At 40.3% G+C, this 18,375-nt stretch overlaps 1 protein-coding gene and 1 long non-coding RNA gene across 8 annotated transcripts in view; one reads left to right on the forward strand and one right to left on the reverse strand.

The window, feature by feature from the left end:
• Positions 1-2,137: 2,137 nt before the first annotated feature.
• Positions 2,138-5,658, reverse strand: LOC137151249 (uncharacterized). Of its 2 annotated transcripts, none has more exons than XR_010919220.1 (3): positions 5,265-5,457; positions 5,056-5,185; positions 2,138-2,800 (listed from the first exon to the last, which is right to left on the reverse strand). It is a non-coding gene; the product is annotated as an uncharacterized lncRNA (long non-coding RNA). The 2 variants fall into 2 exon arrangements; XR_010919221.1 differs by having other exon boundaries at positions 2,139-2,800; positions 5,056-5,168; positions 5,265-5,658.
• A 5-nt stretch (positions 5,659-5,663) lies between these two features.
• The window catches only part of NNT (nicotinamide nucleotide transhydrogenase), a 74,397-nt gene continuing 61,685 nt past the window's right edge, over positions 5,664-18,375 (forward strand). For 3 of the 6 annotated variants that reach the window (XR_010919219.1, XM_067545601.1, XM_067545603.1), the window contains exons 1-4: positions 9,009-9,210; positions 10,889-10,983; positions 16,523-16,752; positions 18,032-18,249. Coding sequence is in view for 3 of the 6 variants with exons in the window: in XM_067545601.1 (XP_067401702.1) it covers positions 9,152-9,210; positions 10,889-10,983; positions 16,523-16,752; positions 18,032-18,249 (602 nt within the window). In the remaining 3 variants the exon portion in view is untranslated. Of the gene's footprint in view, positions 5,713-9,002; positions 9,211-10,888; positions 10,984-16,522; positions 16,753-18,031; positions 18,250-18,375 lie in introns of those variants that run through there. The other 3 variants (XM_067545602.1, XM_067545605.1, XM_067545606.1) reach the window with 3 other exon arrangements.

The following is an 18,375-nucleotide window of genomic DNA, read 5'->3' on the forward strand; positions in this document are numbered from 1 at the left end:
CCTAAGGTGTGAATTTAAACCACTACTGCTATATTAGTATAACCACCCCCACATAGAAACTATTATTTCAATATTAGGCCTCACCTGCACACAAGTTTCCATAGACTCACAAAAGCATAGGAATGTAGGTCTGGAAGGCACCTTGAGAGGTCATTTAATCCAGCCCCTTGCACTGAGGCAGTGCCAAGTAATCCTAGACAATTCTTGACAGGTGTGTGTCCAACCTGTTTTTAAAAACTTCTAATGACAGGGATTCCCAACCTCCCTTGAAAGCTTGTTCCAGTACTTAACTATCCTTATAGTTAGAAAGCTTTTTACTAATATCTGACCTACATCTCCCTTGCTGCAGTCTAAACCCATTACTTCATACTTTACCTTTAGTGGACATGGAGAACAATTAATCACAGTCCTCTTTATAACTGCCCTTAACATATTTGAAGGCTATGGTCAGGTTCCTCCTCCTTTCCCAGTTTTCTTTTCTAAAAATTAAACATGCTGTGTTTTTAACCTTTCCTCATAGGTCAGGTTTACTAAATCTTTTATCATTTTGGTTGCTCTCCTCTCCTCTGGACTCTCTCCAATTTGTTCACATCTTTATTAAAGTGTGTTGCCCAGAACTGAAAAGAGGACTCCTGCTGAGTCCTCACCAGTACCAAGTAAAACAGGACAATTACCTCTTGTGTGTTACATGCAACAAATTGAATACACCCCAGGATCACATTAGCCATTTTAGCAACTGCATCACATTGTTGACCCATATTCAATATGATCCACTGTACCCCCAGACTATTTTCAGCAGTACTACTGCCTAGCCAGTTATTCTCCATTTTGTATTTGTTCATTTGAATTTCCTTCCTACATGTAGTACTTTGCCCATGTCTTTACTGAATTTCATCTTGTTGATGTCAGACCAATTCTCCAATTTGTCAAGGTCATTTTGAATTCTAATGCTGTCCTCAGAAGTACTAGCAACCCCTCCCATCTTGGTTTCATCCACTAATTTTATAAGCATACTCATCACTCCATTATCCAAGTCATTCATGAAAATACTGAATAGGACCAGACCCAGGACAGACATCTTCCAGATTCTACTAAATATATTCTTCCAGTTTGACAACAAACCTATGAAAACTACTCTTTGAGTAAAAACAAACGAGAGTCCTGTAGCACTTTAAAGACTAACAAATTTAATTTCTGCAGGCATAAGCTTTCGTTGGCTGCAACCCACTTCTTCAGATGCAAGAAATAGAAATCAGATAGGTGGTATATATATACATCCAAGGGTAAGGGACAACAATGGGGAGGGTAGGTGTAAGCAAAGTCCATTCAGAGTAGATGAGGCCTATTCACAACCATTGATTAAAAGATAATAATGTGTGAACAGTGACAATTATTTCTTGTAATGTTTTTGCTATTCTTTGGCTTTCCTCCTTAGCAATTTCTCCATGTTTCCACCATTGGTAGGATTCCTTTTTGATTTTCAGGCCATTAAAGAGCTCATGATGGAGCCATATTGGCTTCTTACTATTCTTCCTATATTTCCTTCACATTGGGATAATTTTCTGTTTCACTTTGAATATTGTCTCTTGGAGATACTCTTAGGAGCTCTCCTAAACTTTTCCCTTTAGATTTTCTTCCCAGGCGACTTTTCCTACTAGTTCTGAGTTGGTTAAAGTTTGCTTTTTTAAATTCCATTGTCATTACTTTGCTGCTTTGACTCCTTCCTTTCCTTAGGAATCATGAAATCTATCATGTCATTTTTCTTCCAAATTGATTTCCACTTTCAAACTCACAACCAATTTCTCCCTGATCAGACACAAGTCTAAAATGGTTGTCCCCCTATTTACTTCCTCCATCTTCTGAAACAAGAAGTTGTTCCTAATATATTCCAAGAACTTATTGGTGTTTTGATATATTAACTACCCAAACATCTGTTGGAAAAGTAACACTCATTACTACCAGCTCTTGTGATTTGGATAGTGCTGTTGTTTGTTGTAGAACTGCCTCATCTACCTCCTCCTCCTGACTGGGCAGTCTCTAATAGACCCCTACCATGACATTGCCCCTTCCCCTCACCCCTTTTATCTTTAGCTAGAGACTTTCAAGATTCAAATGATCTGCCTCTTACCTCCTGGCCACATTAGTCATCCTGTTGCTGCTAATAGGGGTTAGGTATACAGTTGTAATATACTAGCGGAGAAAAGGCACTGTCATTTTTACTGCAAGTTAACTATAGGATAAGGGTATAGTGCTGACCTTGTGTAGTTGACCTCATGGTAAAAACTACAGTACCTTACCTCTATAAGATTTTACAGAAATAAACTTTTTTTTTTGCAGTGAAGTCATAGCCACTGAGAGCAATGTGTGAGAGATTTTACCTGTTTCCAATGAATGCAAGACTCTGCCTATGTAAGCTCCAACACCATTACAACTTGATTGAGGTAGGCCCACCAAAAATTAGATTTTTTTTTTTAAAAATTGGGGGTTCTTTTTATTTGCGGTCTGATTTGACGCTTTAAGATGCACAACCATGAGGGCTAGAAATTTACTTTTTTTAAAAAAGCAAGCAAGCTTAGATACTCAGATAATCACTTGCCTCCAGAGCTGAGGCTTTAAGAAAAACACTAAATGTTGCAAGTTGGCAACATTGTTTAATAAATTTACCTTTTTCAGAAAGCAAGTCTCATTCTCTAAAGGGTAACAATTGTTTATGGGGGATTAGATGCTTCAGGACATGGTTTATGGGCTTTAGAACCTTTCATCTCTCAGTCACCAGAGTGAATCCTGTCTGGATTTAACCCTGCAAGGATTAAAAAAAAAAATTATTCCCATTAAACAGATGTTTGATAGCCCCTACTTGAGCTGAGTTTGATCCCAGTTTCAGCTCCCATATCATTACCTCACAGCTATGTTTTGCACAAGATTGTAAATTCTTCAGGGCAGGGACTTTCTCTTATTGTGTGTTTGTACAGTGCGTAGAGCAATGCTTACCAATTTTTTTTTTTTTACAGCAGGACCCAATATCACCATACTGGCTATAAATGTGGGAATTAGCCACAGTGTTGTCCCACAGAATTTAGAGGAAGGTGGGGGTGGTTTTAGAAAATGAGATGACAGGCCAAAACACATGATTTAATCCCTTTAAATAAAAATCTCATGATTTCTGGGGGATCTGAACTTCAGAGGTTGCTATTTTTAGTACTGCTAGTGAACTTCTGAGTACTGCTATTGAGCACTATCCAGTTGTTCTGATTTAGGGTTAGGGCTTTCTTCTTTAAAAGTCTCTTTACAAATCACATTCACCTCTGCCTCAACTCCATTTAACATTATTTTAAAATTTGAGATTAATGCTATGAACGTTGTCTTTGGAATTGAAATTACTGGGCAGCAAGTTTAAAAGCAAACAGAAGTAAGTATTGCATGACACAATGCACAGTCAGCCTGTGAAACTCATTGCCATGGGATATCGTGAAGGCCAAAAGCATAACTGGGTTAAAAAAATTAGATCAGTTCATGGAAGATAAATCTATCACTGCCTATTACCCAACATGGGAAGGGAAACAACCACATGCTCCAGATGTCCCTAAACTTCCACCTGCCAGAAGCTGGGAGTGGGTGACAGAGGATGGATCTCTCAAAATTGCCCTGTTCAGTTCATTTCCTCTGAAGCATCTAGTATTGGTCACTGGCAGAGGCAGGATACTGGGTTAGATAGACCATTGGTTGACCCAGTATGCCCCTTCTTATGCTTCTACAAAACAAGCATTGCTCAGTGGATTCCTTTGTATCAATATGTTTGCTCCTGCTTTAAGTGAGATACTTTCTTTACACAATTGTTTTTGTAAAATCCTGAAAATAAAGTAAAGATTTACTTTCTGTATAAATAGGTGTTGCAAGAGGGAGCAGAGATGTTAAGTGGTGTGGATTCTTCTGCAGGAATCCTGCCATCTAAACAGGAGTTTTCCCAACTCACGAGGTAACTAACATTTTCAGAACGGATGCATGGTATACTCTTTGCTGCTGCTGCTAACTACAATATATTTGCTAGGTGGCTTGGAGATGGAGGTAGCCAGACATCTTGTAAATGAGAACATACCTTGTACATATAGCTGTTGGAGTCACGTGAGTGGGGTAGGAACCTTTTGTAACAGTGATCTATATTAAATGAATGACTGAGGCCAGGAAATAAAACTAGTCTCAAGAGCACTCCTATGTATCACATATTTATTACAACAGATCACAACCTGCTGGGGGACCTGGTGCATAGGCCATTGTATTACATAGCCCTTTCTTGCATTCTCAAGTGATCCTGCCCAGCCACTTCCACAGGAGAAATATACTCACTTTGTTTGTGCACATGTGCATGGGATGTTGCTCCTTAGCAGCTGGTCCATTGAAATGATGAAGGGATCTACTACTACTTCTCTCAGATAAGAAATATTTTCTCTGAGCTTAAATGATAATGGCCTATAGTTTTGGAACCGAAGAACCAGATTTCTAGTCCCGACTCTGCAGCTGCATGTGTAACCAAGTTACTGTGTCATTTACAATACATAAGGGCCCCTGACGTGGTGGGTATTTTGCACTCACAGATGCACATTTTATAGAGGTATATACTAAATTAAAATAAAATGCCTAAATTGCACTTGCAAATGAGTTGTCTACACTATAGAGAAATTTTGTGACTACAAAAATGGAAGACAAGGTGGACAGATACATTGTTCCTTATGAACAGTCCTCCATAGAGCACCATGTTACCTATTTTACTTTGTTCTAATCATTAGAATTAATACAGTCACTCCTTGTTGTGGTGTATACAGGCTACTGTAAGCTTGATATACAAAACTGGATTTTTTGCTATAGTACCATTTAAGTAATGGTTTACATGCTCAGACTGCTTCCCAAACAATACCCAGCTAACTAATTAATTAAGCAAGATGCATAAGGCACTTTGTATCCCAAACTTTAGCCTCTTTAAATGTGCAATCTGCAGCACACATATCACAACGTAGAACACACAACAAAGGAGATGTAGATGCAACTAGTCACCATTACCTCTAACAACAAGAGCAAAGGACCTCTCTCCTGGACTCCAGCGTTTTCCAACTCTGGTGATTTTTTTAAAAGACAAGTCTTCACACTGTTTGGAGTTTTTCTTAATGTGCCAGCTGCTGAAACACAGACACTACATGAGAAGCTCAGCTTTCGTTAAAGAAGTCAGTTTCTACCCAGCAGGGCTGTCAAGAAAAAGTTGCAAACCTAACCTGGAGACATAGAAATCACAAGGCAAATAAAAGACCCCTTCCCCCGATTTATTAGCTTTAAAGTTCAAACACTTCGCAGGTTTTGACCCCCACGAGGGACACGCCTCACGCCTGCCGGTCGGCCTGCAAACCCTCTCTCTCCCTCTCCATAACAGCGGTGGAGTCGGAGCGCTCTGTGCGGCAGCTGCAGAAGACGCTCATGGAGCGTTACGCGATAAGATCGCGCGACCGCTGCTACCCCTTGGAGCGAGGCATAGCTACGCTTCAGATCACGTGAGCCGCTTTTGCCCGCAGAGTTTGACCTAAATTTCTCCCCAGCACTTCCGGGTTGGGGGCTGTTCGCCCCTCCTCTTTGGCCGGGCCCCCTAGCGAGCTGCTGCTGGCTCTTTGCAAGCTGCCGAAGGTCGGGCAGCGGAGCAGGGCCGAAGGGAGCGCAGCGCGGAGACCGGTGGGTGCTATTGTCTCCTGTGGCTGGGCGAGCGAGGCCTTTTAATCATTGTCTAGCAAAAGAGGGGGCGGGTTAATGGCTGCGATCGCGTGCGCAGCCAGGGGTTAAATAGCTGCTATTCACCCTGCCTTTCCGCTGGTTTCATCCTTCTCCCACAGGTAGCAAATGCTTAGCATACAGTGGGTGAAGGCTGATCTTATTCTCTCTCTCTCTCCCCCCCCCCCCCCCCCCCGAACTTGTAGCAAGTGCTTGGGGAGCAGGGGAGGGGAGAAAAAGGTTGCTGCTATTCTCTTCTCATTGGAACTGCAATGGGGGTAAAATAGCTGCCGCCGGCCGGCTCTACCCGACCGAAGTCGCGAGGTGTGAGGATACTAAGCAAAACTAAATGGAACTAGAGATACTGGGGCTGGGAGAGTCCGTAGAATTTGCTGATTCGAGAGAACTTGCACGCAGGAAGGTTTTCAGGAGGAAAAAAAAAATCTTGAATGAAAGGAAGTTTCTGTCTTATAAAATATCAATAGCAGAACACTGAGGAGTTCTAAACAATGCGTGGGAAAAGCCCAGCAGTGGCAGTTCAGAATCGCTCTCACATTTAAAGATGTGTTTTTACAGTGTAGCACAGTAGAGTGAAATCATGACCAAGAACATTTTTTGGAAAAATCAAGTTTGAAGACTCAAACTTGCAGGGGGAGCAAGGATTCAGATTGTCACTTCACTGACATTACGAGGGCTAATATAGTGACTTTGGTAATGCTAGAGGACAGATCTACAGTGAATGGGATAGATGACCTTGTAGACACAATGTAGCTTTCATGGGAAGGGAACAGTCTTTGTAAAGGGAGGGGCTATTGAATGGAGAAGGCAGCTGTGAGACTAACTGAAAAAAGAGCTGCATGCGTTTTATGCGGAAGGGAAGGGAGATGCAGGGTGCCTGATGTATTGTCATGCTTGCACTGCTGAAGCATTTTGGAGTCAAAGTTGTAAAACACTCCTTTCATGTAGGTATTAGCTCTGTGTTACATATAGACAGAGGAAGAGCCGATCACCTGTCCAGTACCAGCAACTCCCACTGAAGTTAATGCAAAGTACATGTGCTAAATAGTTTGCTGATTCAAGGCATTTGGCAGCGAGAATAAATCAGAAGCTCAAAGAGCGTGAATGACTTTGCCAAGGTCAAAAAGAAGGTCACGGATGGTACTAGAAATAAAACTCTGAACTACTGATTTTCCACTCTTATGCTCCAATCATCCGATCATGCTGCTTTCATCATGTGCATGTCTCCTCCTCCGGTGGCTGAAAGATAGGAGCGGGCTAGTTCGTTGAAAAGTGCAGAAGTTCTAGGCCGGGCGTTTCTAATGATTTCAGTGTTGTTCCAGGGAGCGGCCATGGAGACCGCTCCAAGGAGAGAGTGATTTGCGAGCTGAGGGGTGGTGGCTAATCGTACTGGCCTTGGGTGAGGCTGAGGCACGAATACCTTTTCTCTCTGCAAGCAGCCAATGAGAACCCGCTAATGAGAGTGGAGTCCGGATGCCGGCCGCTTGTGCAGCTTGCAGAATTGGTAGCGCGTGTTTGTGCATTGATGGGGTTGGGGTGAGAATTGTCCTTTAAAGGGGGCGGTTTGTGCAGGCCGATGTTGCTTGGTAACCGGAGGGGGCACAGTTCCTGTTTGTTTATCACTCTTACTATTACTAGTGGAGGGGATCGATTTCTTACTCCATGTGCCTGTCTGAATACGTGGCATGACTGAGGACTTGTAACTTACTGTGCTACAATGTTTTCTATTTATGGTAATTCCTTTAGAAACCATAGCTGCCTGCTGTGTGGTGACTGGGTACTTCGGGCAGTGTGTGTGGGGAGGGGTGGAGTTTTTTCAGCTAGGAGAGCTGTGTGTTTTACCAAAAGCAGGGAATTGTCCTAGCATATCTCAGCTCCTTGTTGTTTTTAAAGATTAAAATGTTGCATGTACTCATGTGGTTCATGGCTATTGTTTTATTTTGCCAGCATTTGGTATAGGCTTTCAGAGCTGTAGGGGCATTAAAGAGGAGATCAACACGTTATGGTAGCAAACATGACAGATACATCAGAAAGGCCTCATTCCTGCAAGATGTTGTATGTGTCCTCATTGAAGTCATAGGGCCACAGAGAGGTGCAGAGGTTTATCTGTGTGCAATTCATTGGCCCCAGTCCCTCAAAATTAGCAAATGTCCGAGCCAGCTGTGGTTAGAGCTATGCCAAAACTCTCAATAGCAGGAATTGTACCTTGAATCTAAAATCTATGCCAAAAGTCTACATGGCATCTGTGCAAGTTGTTTTTGCTTTCCATTCCCCTCTATTTTCTCATTTTTTATTTTTATTTTTAATCTGTGAAGACTTGCACTACAGTCTTGATTTTCATAGTCTATATTTCTGTGGAATGAACTTCATGTTACCCAGCTTTCATAAATCCTGACTAATTAGGATTTTCGGTGAAATTGACTTAATTCTTAAGGACCATATCCTGATGACAATAGTGATCTACTTGATAACTACTGTATAGCAGTGTGTACATTCATGCTGAACTTTAGGTTTGCTAACATAGTCTCTGCTTTGTGATAAGCAACACAAACATCTGAAATTGAGTAAGAATTGCATTTTACATGGGAACAGAGAAAGGTAGTGTAAAACATTTTATTACAATGAATTGATTTTGTTTATCAGACTGTATTTAAAATGGATGTAAAAGCAAGTGTGATATTTATTGTTGGTGGGTTTCTCTGAAGGAGGTCACTGATGCATCATTTCTCACTATTTGGATCAATGTTTGTTTATAACACTTAAAGAAAGGTTTAGTGTTCATGGTCAAATATCACTTTTAACTGAGGGCTGTAAATGTGTCATTTATTTAAGAGGCAGTATGGCAATTGATAAAGCATGTGACTGAGTAGAGATATGGTTCTAACACCCACAATGTCATTGACTTGATGTGTGGCTTTTGTCAAGTCACTTAAACTTTGTCTGTTTCTCTGTAAGAGAGGACTGATGCCAACTTTGCCTATTGAATAAATTTTGAATTAGTACTTATCAAATGCTATATAAATTGACTGTACTTTTATTCCTGCCATCAATCTGTCTGTTTTTGATGGTTGCTCAGACCTTATGGAAAAAATGGCCTTTGTTTTCTACTTGGAGGGAAGGGACAAATGAGCATTTTGTGTATTTTTTGGCAATTGAAATAAGCATCTGACTCTATGCAATTCTTCTCTCTAGTAACATTAATTGTTAATGCCTCTGCTTTTGATTTCTGTGTGCAGCAAGGCTGTGTCAGGGATTCCACACGTGGCAGTCCTTGCTGTTAGATACCAAGCAACATGGCTAGCCTCCTGCGTACAGTAGTTACCAGCTGCTCAAATCCTCTCTTCAGCAATGTGATGTCACAAAAGGTGCAGACTGTGAAAATGCCATGCTTGCGAATGTTCCAGACCCATCAGATACTCTGGTGTCAGTCCCCTGTAAAACCAGGTAAGTTAATTTAAGAGAACAATCTTGCTTAACAGCTACTTTTGCCCTTCTAAAAATGGAGAGTAAGCTTCCTAAGTAGGTATATTTTGAAAAGATACTGCTAAGATGAAAAGGTACAAAACTCACCCCTGAATCATGTGAGTTAATTCTAGTGCATCAGTGACTGTGCAAGTTTATATTTGTTTCACAGACCACTGTGTAAGAGAGTTTCTCCTTAACCATCACCTCTCTCAATCGCCAACACTTTGGGGCCAAATTATACTCCTGAGTGTATGTTCAGAGCTATTACTGACTATGACTTTGATTTAGGAAAGTACTTACGTATATGCTTAGTTTTCATTACAGTCTGAGGCCTGAATTACAATTAAAAGTTTTGTTGGCATAGCTATGAAAAAAACCCTTGCCCCTAACAGACATAGGTATGTTTTAGGATAGATGTGCTTATTCCAGCAAGAGGTTTTTTTTGAGAGTACAGTTTACTTAATTCAGGGAATAGTATAAAATATACCACCAAAAGAACTCTTGCTGACATAAATTGTATCTGCATTGGGGGCGAGGGCGATTGCTGGTGTAACTATGTAGGTAAACCTTTTCTACTGTAGATGTGGCCTAAGAAACTAAAGCACGTACTTAAGTGCTTCCCTGGGCCTATACTGGGAGTTTAGTGAATGAAAATCAGAGGACAGAATTTAGCCTTTGGCCATCAAAAGACTTTGCTGGTAGTCCACAGATCAGACTGCAGTTTGACAGCTTCCTTGTTAGTCCATAGTAACTGTTCTTACAGATTAGGATATCTTCAGATGGTTCTTGGTGTTACGCATTAAAGTATTTACTAACTACACTGTAGTACTTCTGTCTTCAGAACTATCAACCCATGTGAAATATCACTTGTATGACACTTGTTTTTATGTCATTTAGTGTTTAAAACTGAAAGAAACCAAATTTGATAACCCTCTTAGTTGATGAATAAATTGGTCCACTGGCTTTTTTTGGTAAGCTGAGCATTGTCATTCAATAAACACAAAAGCCAAATGAAGGGTAAATTTCTAATCAAAATGTCATGTTCTTCTCTGTTGTTGGCTAGATATACTTTTATTTCTGTTGAATACTTTCCTTTGGGTTGGGGGTTCTATAGAGGAATTATTCAGCATATGAACTAAATTACTAAATTTCATTGCAACCTCCAAATCACAATATCTAAAAATAAAATTAGTGTATCATTGTGGTGTAAAACTGCATTTGATTTAACAGCTATAATAGCACTCAGAATCAGCTCAGTATAGAGGAGAAGATAATTTGAAAAATGTTTGTGCATTTGTATAGTTGTTTAGGCTTGTAGCTGCTACCTCAGAATATATCTCACTTTATATTGCAGAAGAGGCCAAGTGTTTAAAAAAAGGAAACTTTGTGCTGATTCCCTTCTTCCACTTGAAATTAAATAGTCTGAGCAAAATGGGGAAAAGATTTACTGCTGAGAAATCATGCACTGAAATCTATTTGCTTGCATCTGTTTAGAGATCGTTTTCTATATTGTCTGACGTTTAACGTGCCATGTATGCACTGTATGACTGAGGTTAATGAAAGGACTTCAGTAGAAAGTTGAAATTAAAAATAAATTTGAAGGGTGGAGTCTTTCATGTCACTGTATGTTCTGGTTGCCATTTTCTTCATCTCTTAGGAACATAGGAATTACCATACTGGAGCAGACCAGTGGTCCATCTAGTCCAGTATCCTGTCTCCATCTGTGGCCAGTACCAGATGCTTCAGAGGAAGGTGCAAAAAATCCTGCCATAGTCAGTTATGGAGTAACTTACTCACAAAGAAAGTTTCTTCCTACACCCGCCTTTAGAGATTGGTTTATGCCCTGAAGCATGATGATATCTCCTTTTTTTTTTTTTTTTTTTTTTTAAAGCTTTTTAAAAATCTCTCCTATTTTAAGAATATGAAATATTTTACAACTATTTTTTCTAAATTTTGCTAAGCTCTTAGTGCCAATGAGTACCACAGGCCAACTGTTCATTGTGTTTATTTAAATAAAAAGCCTTGTACATTTTCTTTCATCAGTTAAATTTGCTGCCTTTCAGTTTCATTGTCTCCCTGTTCTTGTAATAAGAGGTTGAATAGAAGCATCTGCTCTATCTTCTCTACACCATTCATTTCACTGTCCTTCAGAATGTCTTCTTGTCTTCAGAACTCTCAGAACAGGTGAGCAGCTTCTTCTGAAGCTGATGTTTAAGTTGGTAGCTAGCTGAGTTTCACTTCTCCCTTACCATTCTAAAGACATAGCTCATAGTATGATAGTATCTTTTTTCCCCCAGCAAACTATGTCTGACTCTCCTGTCTGATAACATTTATTGGTATCACCATGTATCAGGGCACTCCCTGAAATTAGAGGAGTATGAAAAAAGGGCTTGTATTTTTCTTTTGCTTGCTTTACTCAGTTCTTGCCAACTTTTCCTGTTAGTTTAATATAGTAACTTGGTCAGTATTTAATCTTTAAAGTGGAAGTTAAATGGAGAGTAGACTTCTAATAGGCCCAGTTTCAATTGTTTGGTACCTTTAAAGGCTTGGGAATCTAATTTATTTATCTATTTTGTGTAGTGAGGAGACTTTCTAAGACCCTGAGTGCTTTGAAAGTCTCATCAGTGAGCAGTTGAGTTTGCTGTTTACTTTTTCCAGCATTACAGCAGCATGAATGTTGCCTTATTAAAAATATTTCTACTTGTTACAGTTTGTGTATACTGTTCTTGAAGTCAATGGGCCTATGCAGTTTTTGGATCTCACCTTAGATACCTAGCTGATTAAGTGCCTCTCATTACCTAAGCTAAATAGCTGTGCATCAGCAAGTTTCCATGTAGCTACTATTTGATTGCTAAATGAATGAAAAGTTTAATGGCAGCTCAGTGACTGTGAGGTGCCAGGAGACTGAATTCTTTTATCCATGGCATGGGAAGCAGCAGTTCAACCTTCACTACATTCCCTTCCCCAGTTTACCTCAGTTCTGACCTGACGATACCATCTGTAGGTAAAAGGGCAGGTTAGTCTCCATGCCTATTCAGTCCTTGTCCCCCTCTTGAGTACCAGCTAGGGTGGTGGGAGGAAGGGAGGGCAAGGCCCAGTGTTATGAGGTTTGCACATGTCTGCTGGAAACGGTATCCATTTCACATAAGCCACCAAAACAGTTGCTAGAACAGGGGTGGGCAAACTACGGCCCACGGGCTGCATATGGCCCACCTGAACCTTGCATCAGGCCCTCCAGCTGGATCTGGCAGGAGTGCAGTGGCTACTCCCCATCCTCCTGGCCCTGCCCCTTCCCCCTGCCCTTCTCCCACCATGTGGACCCAGCAGTGCCCTGGCCCTGGCCGGAGTGCGGCAGCTGCTCCCCCCTTCCAGCCCCACCCCTTCTCTCCACCCTTCTCCCACCACATGGCCTGCCATACAATTTCTATACCTGGATGTGGCCCTCAGGTCAAAAAGTTTGTCCACCCCTGTGCTAGATAGTAACAGCTTACAGTAACTGTTGCCATGGGCTGCTCTTGAACTAGTGACTTAAAGCTGAAAGGCTCTGTCTCCAATTGTATTTGATGCCCTGTAGAATCTTGTTACTGTCACAAACTAAGTAGGTTATATGGAATAGCTAGGTTCTGCAGGAAGAGCTAGTGGTAGCTCAATAGGAAACACTTAATGTGCCCTTCCCTGCACAATTTAGGCTACATCTACACTTGGAACTGGGGGTGTGATTCCCAACTTGAGTAAACACGCTCGTGCTAGCTGTCATCCAGCTAGTGCGCTAAAAATAGAGGAGAAGCTACAGTAGCATGGGCAGCAGCGGCACGGGCTAGCAGCCCCAAGTATAAACCTGCCTGAACCCTGTGGGTATGTACTCAGGGAGCTAGTCCGTGCTGCTGCCCATGGTTTCACAGCTACACCTCTTTTTAGGGCACTAGGTAGATGAGAGCTACCAGAGACATCCACTCAAGTTGGGAATCATAACCCCAGCTCCAAGTGTAGATGTAACCTATTTTTTAAACTGTGACTCCGAATCAAAATGGACAGTGCACTCCTGGAGATACTTCTGGGTTTGAAGTTTCATCTGAAGAATCATGATAACCCACAAGTCACAGCTCAACTATATGTAAATTCTGCCTATGTTAAATATCACCTATAGTTTCCATTGGATATAGAGATCTTTGTGTCCTCCCTAGCATATTAATGTAGTTATTTGCTCTGCATTGTTAAACAGCTGCTCTTTTTTGTTGGTGAATGAAATGCTTGCAGACAGAGATACAGGGCTTGAAAAACGTACTGGATTACTACTAGCTGATTACAGTAGTTGTGAGTGGGCATCACTGTACTGAGAAGTGGCGTTTCATGGCTGCTGGAAAGTGTGTAGTGCATTTACAGGCTTGGGAGAGAGCCGGGGCATCACTGGGTACTAGTCAGTGACCCGCTCTCGATCTTAGTGAAGGGCACATCTTTCCATATTGGCCTTGGATTGTAATGTCTGCTAGAAAGGACACTAAATCAGATTAAAACATCCAGATAAATAGATCTTTCATGCAAGTAACATCTAGAAGTATGAATGAAAGAAATGAGAGAACTTTGCAACTGTCACACTGTGCATTAAATGAAAAAAAAAAACAAAAAACTAATAAAACAATGAATTGGCAATGCAACTTGGACATGTAGTAGCTGAAAGTATTTTTAAAGTCACTTATTGAAATTGACAGTTGTCTAGATTAAGTTTGTGTGCTTTGAAGTTTGCAGCCTTCCTCCAGTTCCTAGATGATATAAGGGACTGATCATGCTTTTCTCCTTTTCTTTGTTTTATTTCTCTCCTGACCCACCGGAAGCCACTGCATTGTGGAACTTCCTCTTCCAGGAGGAAAGGGGATCTCTACAATCCTTTCCTTCTTTCTGGCTTTGTAAAAAGATGGGGGTGGAGGGAGTTTTCCACCCTTTCCCTTGCTTTTACTGTTTTGTATCCACCTTCCCCAAATCACCCTCAGCCTCTGCTGCTCAGAATTTCCCTGACCAACAGAGTGAACTTCACAATGATCTGGTTAATTTCACTTCTGCTTTCTAAACAGCATGTCACTTTCATTGAGCTGATCAGGTAGAGGCAGGACTGGGTCCTCCACTGCTTAGGTAGCTGGAAAGGCAGGGGAAGAAGTGCCTTTTCCAAGCAGCAAGATAATAGAATTGTAACCTCTGTTGTTGGCACTCATTTGGTTGCCAGAGAAAGCTTCCTGTTTGCCTATGATGGGAATGGGGGATGTTTTTCAAGTTGTATAGTGATGTCTAGATGGCCTGTATATTGATGAAGCAGATGTTTGTAAAGTACTTTTGAGGTACTTCTGTGACTAAATTGTATTAGATACAAATCACTCTTACTGTGATGTAGTATTCTTTAAACACTGCTTATTTAATAACTTTGTTTTGTTTGGTAAATGGGGAGGGAGGGTTGTGTAAAAAACTAGATGTACTCTGCGTATTTAGACGTTACATACTGGTGTTTTCAAACTGTTTTCCACCATTGCAGCAATTAAATTTTGGGTAAAGACAGTCAACATCAAAGGAAGAGCAGAAATAATTAAATGAAATAGACCTCTGGCTGTTGGTCTCTTTCCTTCCCTTTAATTTCTACCATCAGTCCTGAGTAGGTGTGTTCTGGTATTAGTTTTAAAGGGTATGGGGGACTGGTTAATCTAGTTAGCGCCTCAGATATAGATTTTTGTAGCAGCAAGACCAGATATTTATCAAGAATTGCAAAGTTTGTAACAGTTGCCATGAGTATTAACCTAAAAAGTCTCAGTTTAGGTTGAATATAAACACTCAGTGTTTCAAGGTCATAGCTATAAGATAGATCTGAGCTCAAGGGTGGGTCAAAACATCCCCTTAATACAAATCCCCAAAATAGAGCATGCGAGTGGGAGAGGAAAGCAAACACTTAAACCCTCAAACCACACACTTCTAGTATCAAATGTTTGTTGTATAAAGTCTATTACAAACTGTGTTTACCACCATCTTGTATCAAAAGACATAACATTCATGGTCAAATTGAAAACCCTGTAAATTAATTTTGCAACAAAGTTCACTTAAAAAAATAGAGAATGACTGGCCCATCCCTCATCTTTCATCTTTATGGCTGGAAGAGGCAATAAAAACTGTGAATCTCCATACTCTTAATGTAAATTGCATGTAGGATCTTCTCCTGCAAATAGCATTAGGCACATTCTTATTCCTGTGTGGACTTGAGTAGTCACTGTTAGCAGGACTGGGGTGCTATTTGATAGAGCTCATACTGTTTTAATGCACTTGTACCAAAATGGTAGTGGTTGACTGTGATAGAGATTTATTTATATAATACATATATCAGTCTGGAGGATATTTAGACTTCCCAGTTGGATTAAAACAGTTTTAAACTAGATCAGTTGTGAGACTCAACAGTGGTTCTTAAACTGTGCATGCACAAAATAAGAGGTTGATACAAAGTTGTCAGTAATAAACACAACTTGTAAGCTTTTAAGGGACTGAAAAGCCAATTCAGTGTTCAGATCCAGGCTATGTTGTACTTTCATTAAGGCAATCAAGCTCATAATATTTTAGTGTAGTTTATATCCATCTGTACCTTTAAAGACTTCCTGCTGCATGTAAGCTTACTTTCCTACTACATTTAACTAGTACTGCCACCTGTTGGTAATTAAAGGAAAGTGATGCATGTAAGATGTTACATTTCTGGAAAAAATTGCCTAGCCTCTTATATCTTGTTTGAGGAAGGAGAATTGTTAAATGTGGGATGTATCTACAGTAGAACCTTAGAGTTACGACCACCAGAACTGACCGGTCAATCACACACTTAATTTGTAACCCAAAGTACTCTATCAGGTGGGGGGAGGGAAGCAAAATACTGTATTGTAAAGTACTGTTAACCTTTTTTTTTTTTTTTTTTTTTTTTTTTTTTTTTTTTAAAGTAATTTACATTTAAGTTTTAAAAAAAAAGTTGACAAGGTAAGGAAACTGTTTCTGTGCTTGTTTCATTTAAAGTAAAGATGGTTAAAAGCAGCATTTTTTTCTGCATGGTGAAGTTTCAAAACTGTATTGTCAGTATTCACTTTCTTCTTTTGAAAGAACAACCATAATGTTTTGTTCAGAGTTGCGAACAACCTCCATTCCTGAGTTGTTCGTAACTCTGAGGTTCTACTGTACAAGTGTGGATAAAAAGTACAAGAAAATGCTGTGACAGAACATCAGAATTTAGTAGTAGTTATTATTGCTAAACTAAATACCATTTTTTCCTATGTATTTACAGGAATCCCATATAAACAGTTGACTGTGGGTGTTCCTAAGGAGATATTCCAGAATGAGAAGAGGGTGGCATTGTCGCCAGCTGGGGTCCAGGCTCTGATTAAACAAGGATTCAATGTTGTGGTGGAATCCGGTGCTGGAGAAGCTTCCAAGTTCTCTGATGACCACTATAGGGAGGCAGGAGCAAAGATCCAAGGGACCCAGGAAGCATTGGCTTCTGATTTAGTACTCAAAGTAATTATTTTTTCCCCCTCAATATAGTGTATTTTAAATGTTTTTAAGGATAATATATGACTTCTCCAAACCATTTCAAATAGTCTGCTAAATGTCTAGCTGATTTATTTATTCATTTATTTTAAGAGGGAGCCCCTGTTAAATTCACATCTTCCACGTTTCAGGCTTTACCTGTGTTTTTAATTTTCATCAGCTGATTAGTTGGTGACTCCATTCTGGGCACAAAAAGCCTACTAAGTTGGAAAAGAGAACTTAAACCTTTGAACATCAGTTTTTTAAATGGTTTGAGGCCAACTTCCTACTGTTCACCCACTAAGAATAGTGGCATTTTGCTGAGCAAAGTAGGGAGAGTGATGTTCACAACACTGAGAAGTGAAGATCCCTGCCCCAAGGAACTTATGCTCTTAAGACTAACAATAGATAAGAAATCAGTTATTTTTCTCCTGTGAGTAATAGCTCTCCTTGAGGTGCTAGCATAAGAATGAATGCCAGTAACTAATCTCTAATTATCATTCAAAGATTGCATGGCAGCAGTGTATTCTGAATGGATTTGAGACAGGAGAACAGTGGTAGCTGATATGGTGAGAACATGAAAAACAAAGAAGCATGAGGGGTATCAAGAAATGTAGGTTGCAGCCAAGTTGCACAGAGCCTTGGCAATGAGGTGGAGAAACTTAAGCTTGATGGTGTGGCTTCCTTTAGAAATCTTAATTTGAAGTTGTGCATCAAGATTTAGATATAGCATAGTGGAATTTTTATGGGAAATCTATCAGCCCTTCAGAGAAGCGGGGATTTATAATGGAATGCTGGGCAATCTTACATATATGCTCTCAAGAAAGGGGCTGGCTAGGCTAACAGTTTAAAACATCTAATCCCTCTGGGTCTAGTGCAGTCACCAGTAGTGCAAGCTTCTTTGTGTTTCACAGCCTTTAGAGGTGATCTTGGGAATAGCCTGGTTTCCAGATCTGTTCAGGAGTAGTTCTGAGACCGCCAATGTACATGCTAATTACAGTAGTGCAAACATGGCCTTCACAAAAACTACTATCGACTGAATAGAAACCATTAATTCATTTCACACAGGTCCCTTGAATTCTATTTTTACACTGCCACTTAATTACCTAGATCTGATTTTAAAAAGTGACCTACAAGTGAAAGATGCCTTCCATTAGTTTTTGTGTAAATAATCCTTAATAAACCTCACTGTCTGTTCATATTTCTCCATGGGACATGTACTGATTTGTTTGTATTGATTAATCTGTACACTTCTCTTTTCCTTCAGGTGAGAGCTCCTATAGTTAACCCTGCACTAGGAATACATGAGGCAGATCTTTTTAAGACAGCTGCTACCCTGATTAGTTTTATCTACCCAGCTCAAAACCCAGACCTACTGAATAAACTTGCAGAAAAGAAAATTACTGTCTTGGCTATGGATCAGGTTCCACGGGTTACCATTGCTCAGGGATATGATGCTCTTAGCTCCATGGCCAACATTGCTGGGTATGAAACTAACTTTTTTCAGCTTGACTGTAAATATAGCTAGATAACAGTTACCGAACATTCTGGTATTAATGTATTGCGTCCAAAACAATTCTGCATTTGTTTTCATGCAGCTGTTTCAAGAAG

The sequence above is a fragment of the Emydura macquarii genome, unplaced genomic scaffold (genome assembly GCF_026122565.2).
Source record: "Emydura macquarii macquarii isolate MOO-44397 ecotype Brisbane River unplaced genomic scaffold, CSIRO-AGI_Emac_v2 contig_1045, whole genome shotgun sequence".
NCBI classification, from domain to species: Eukaryota; Metazoa; Chordata; order Testudines; family Chelidae; genus Emydura; species Emydura macquarii.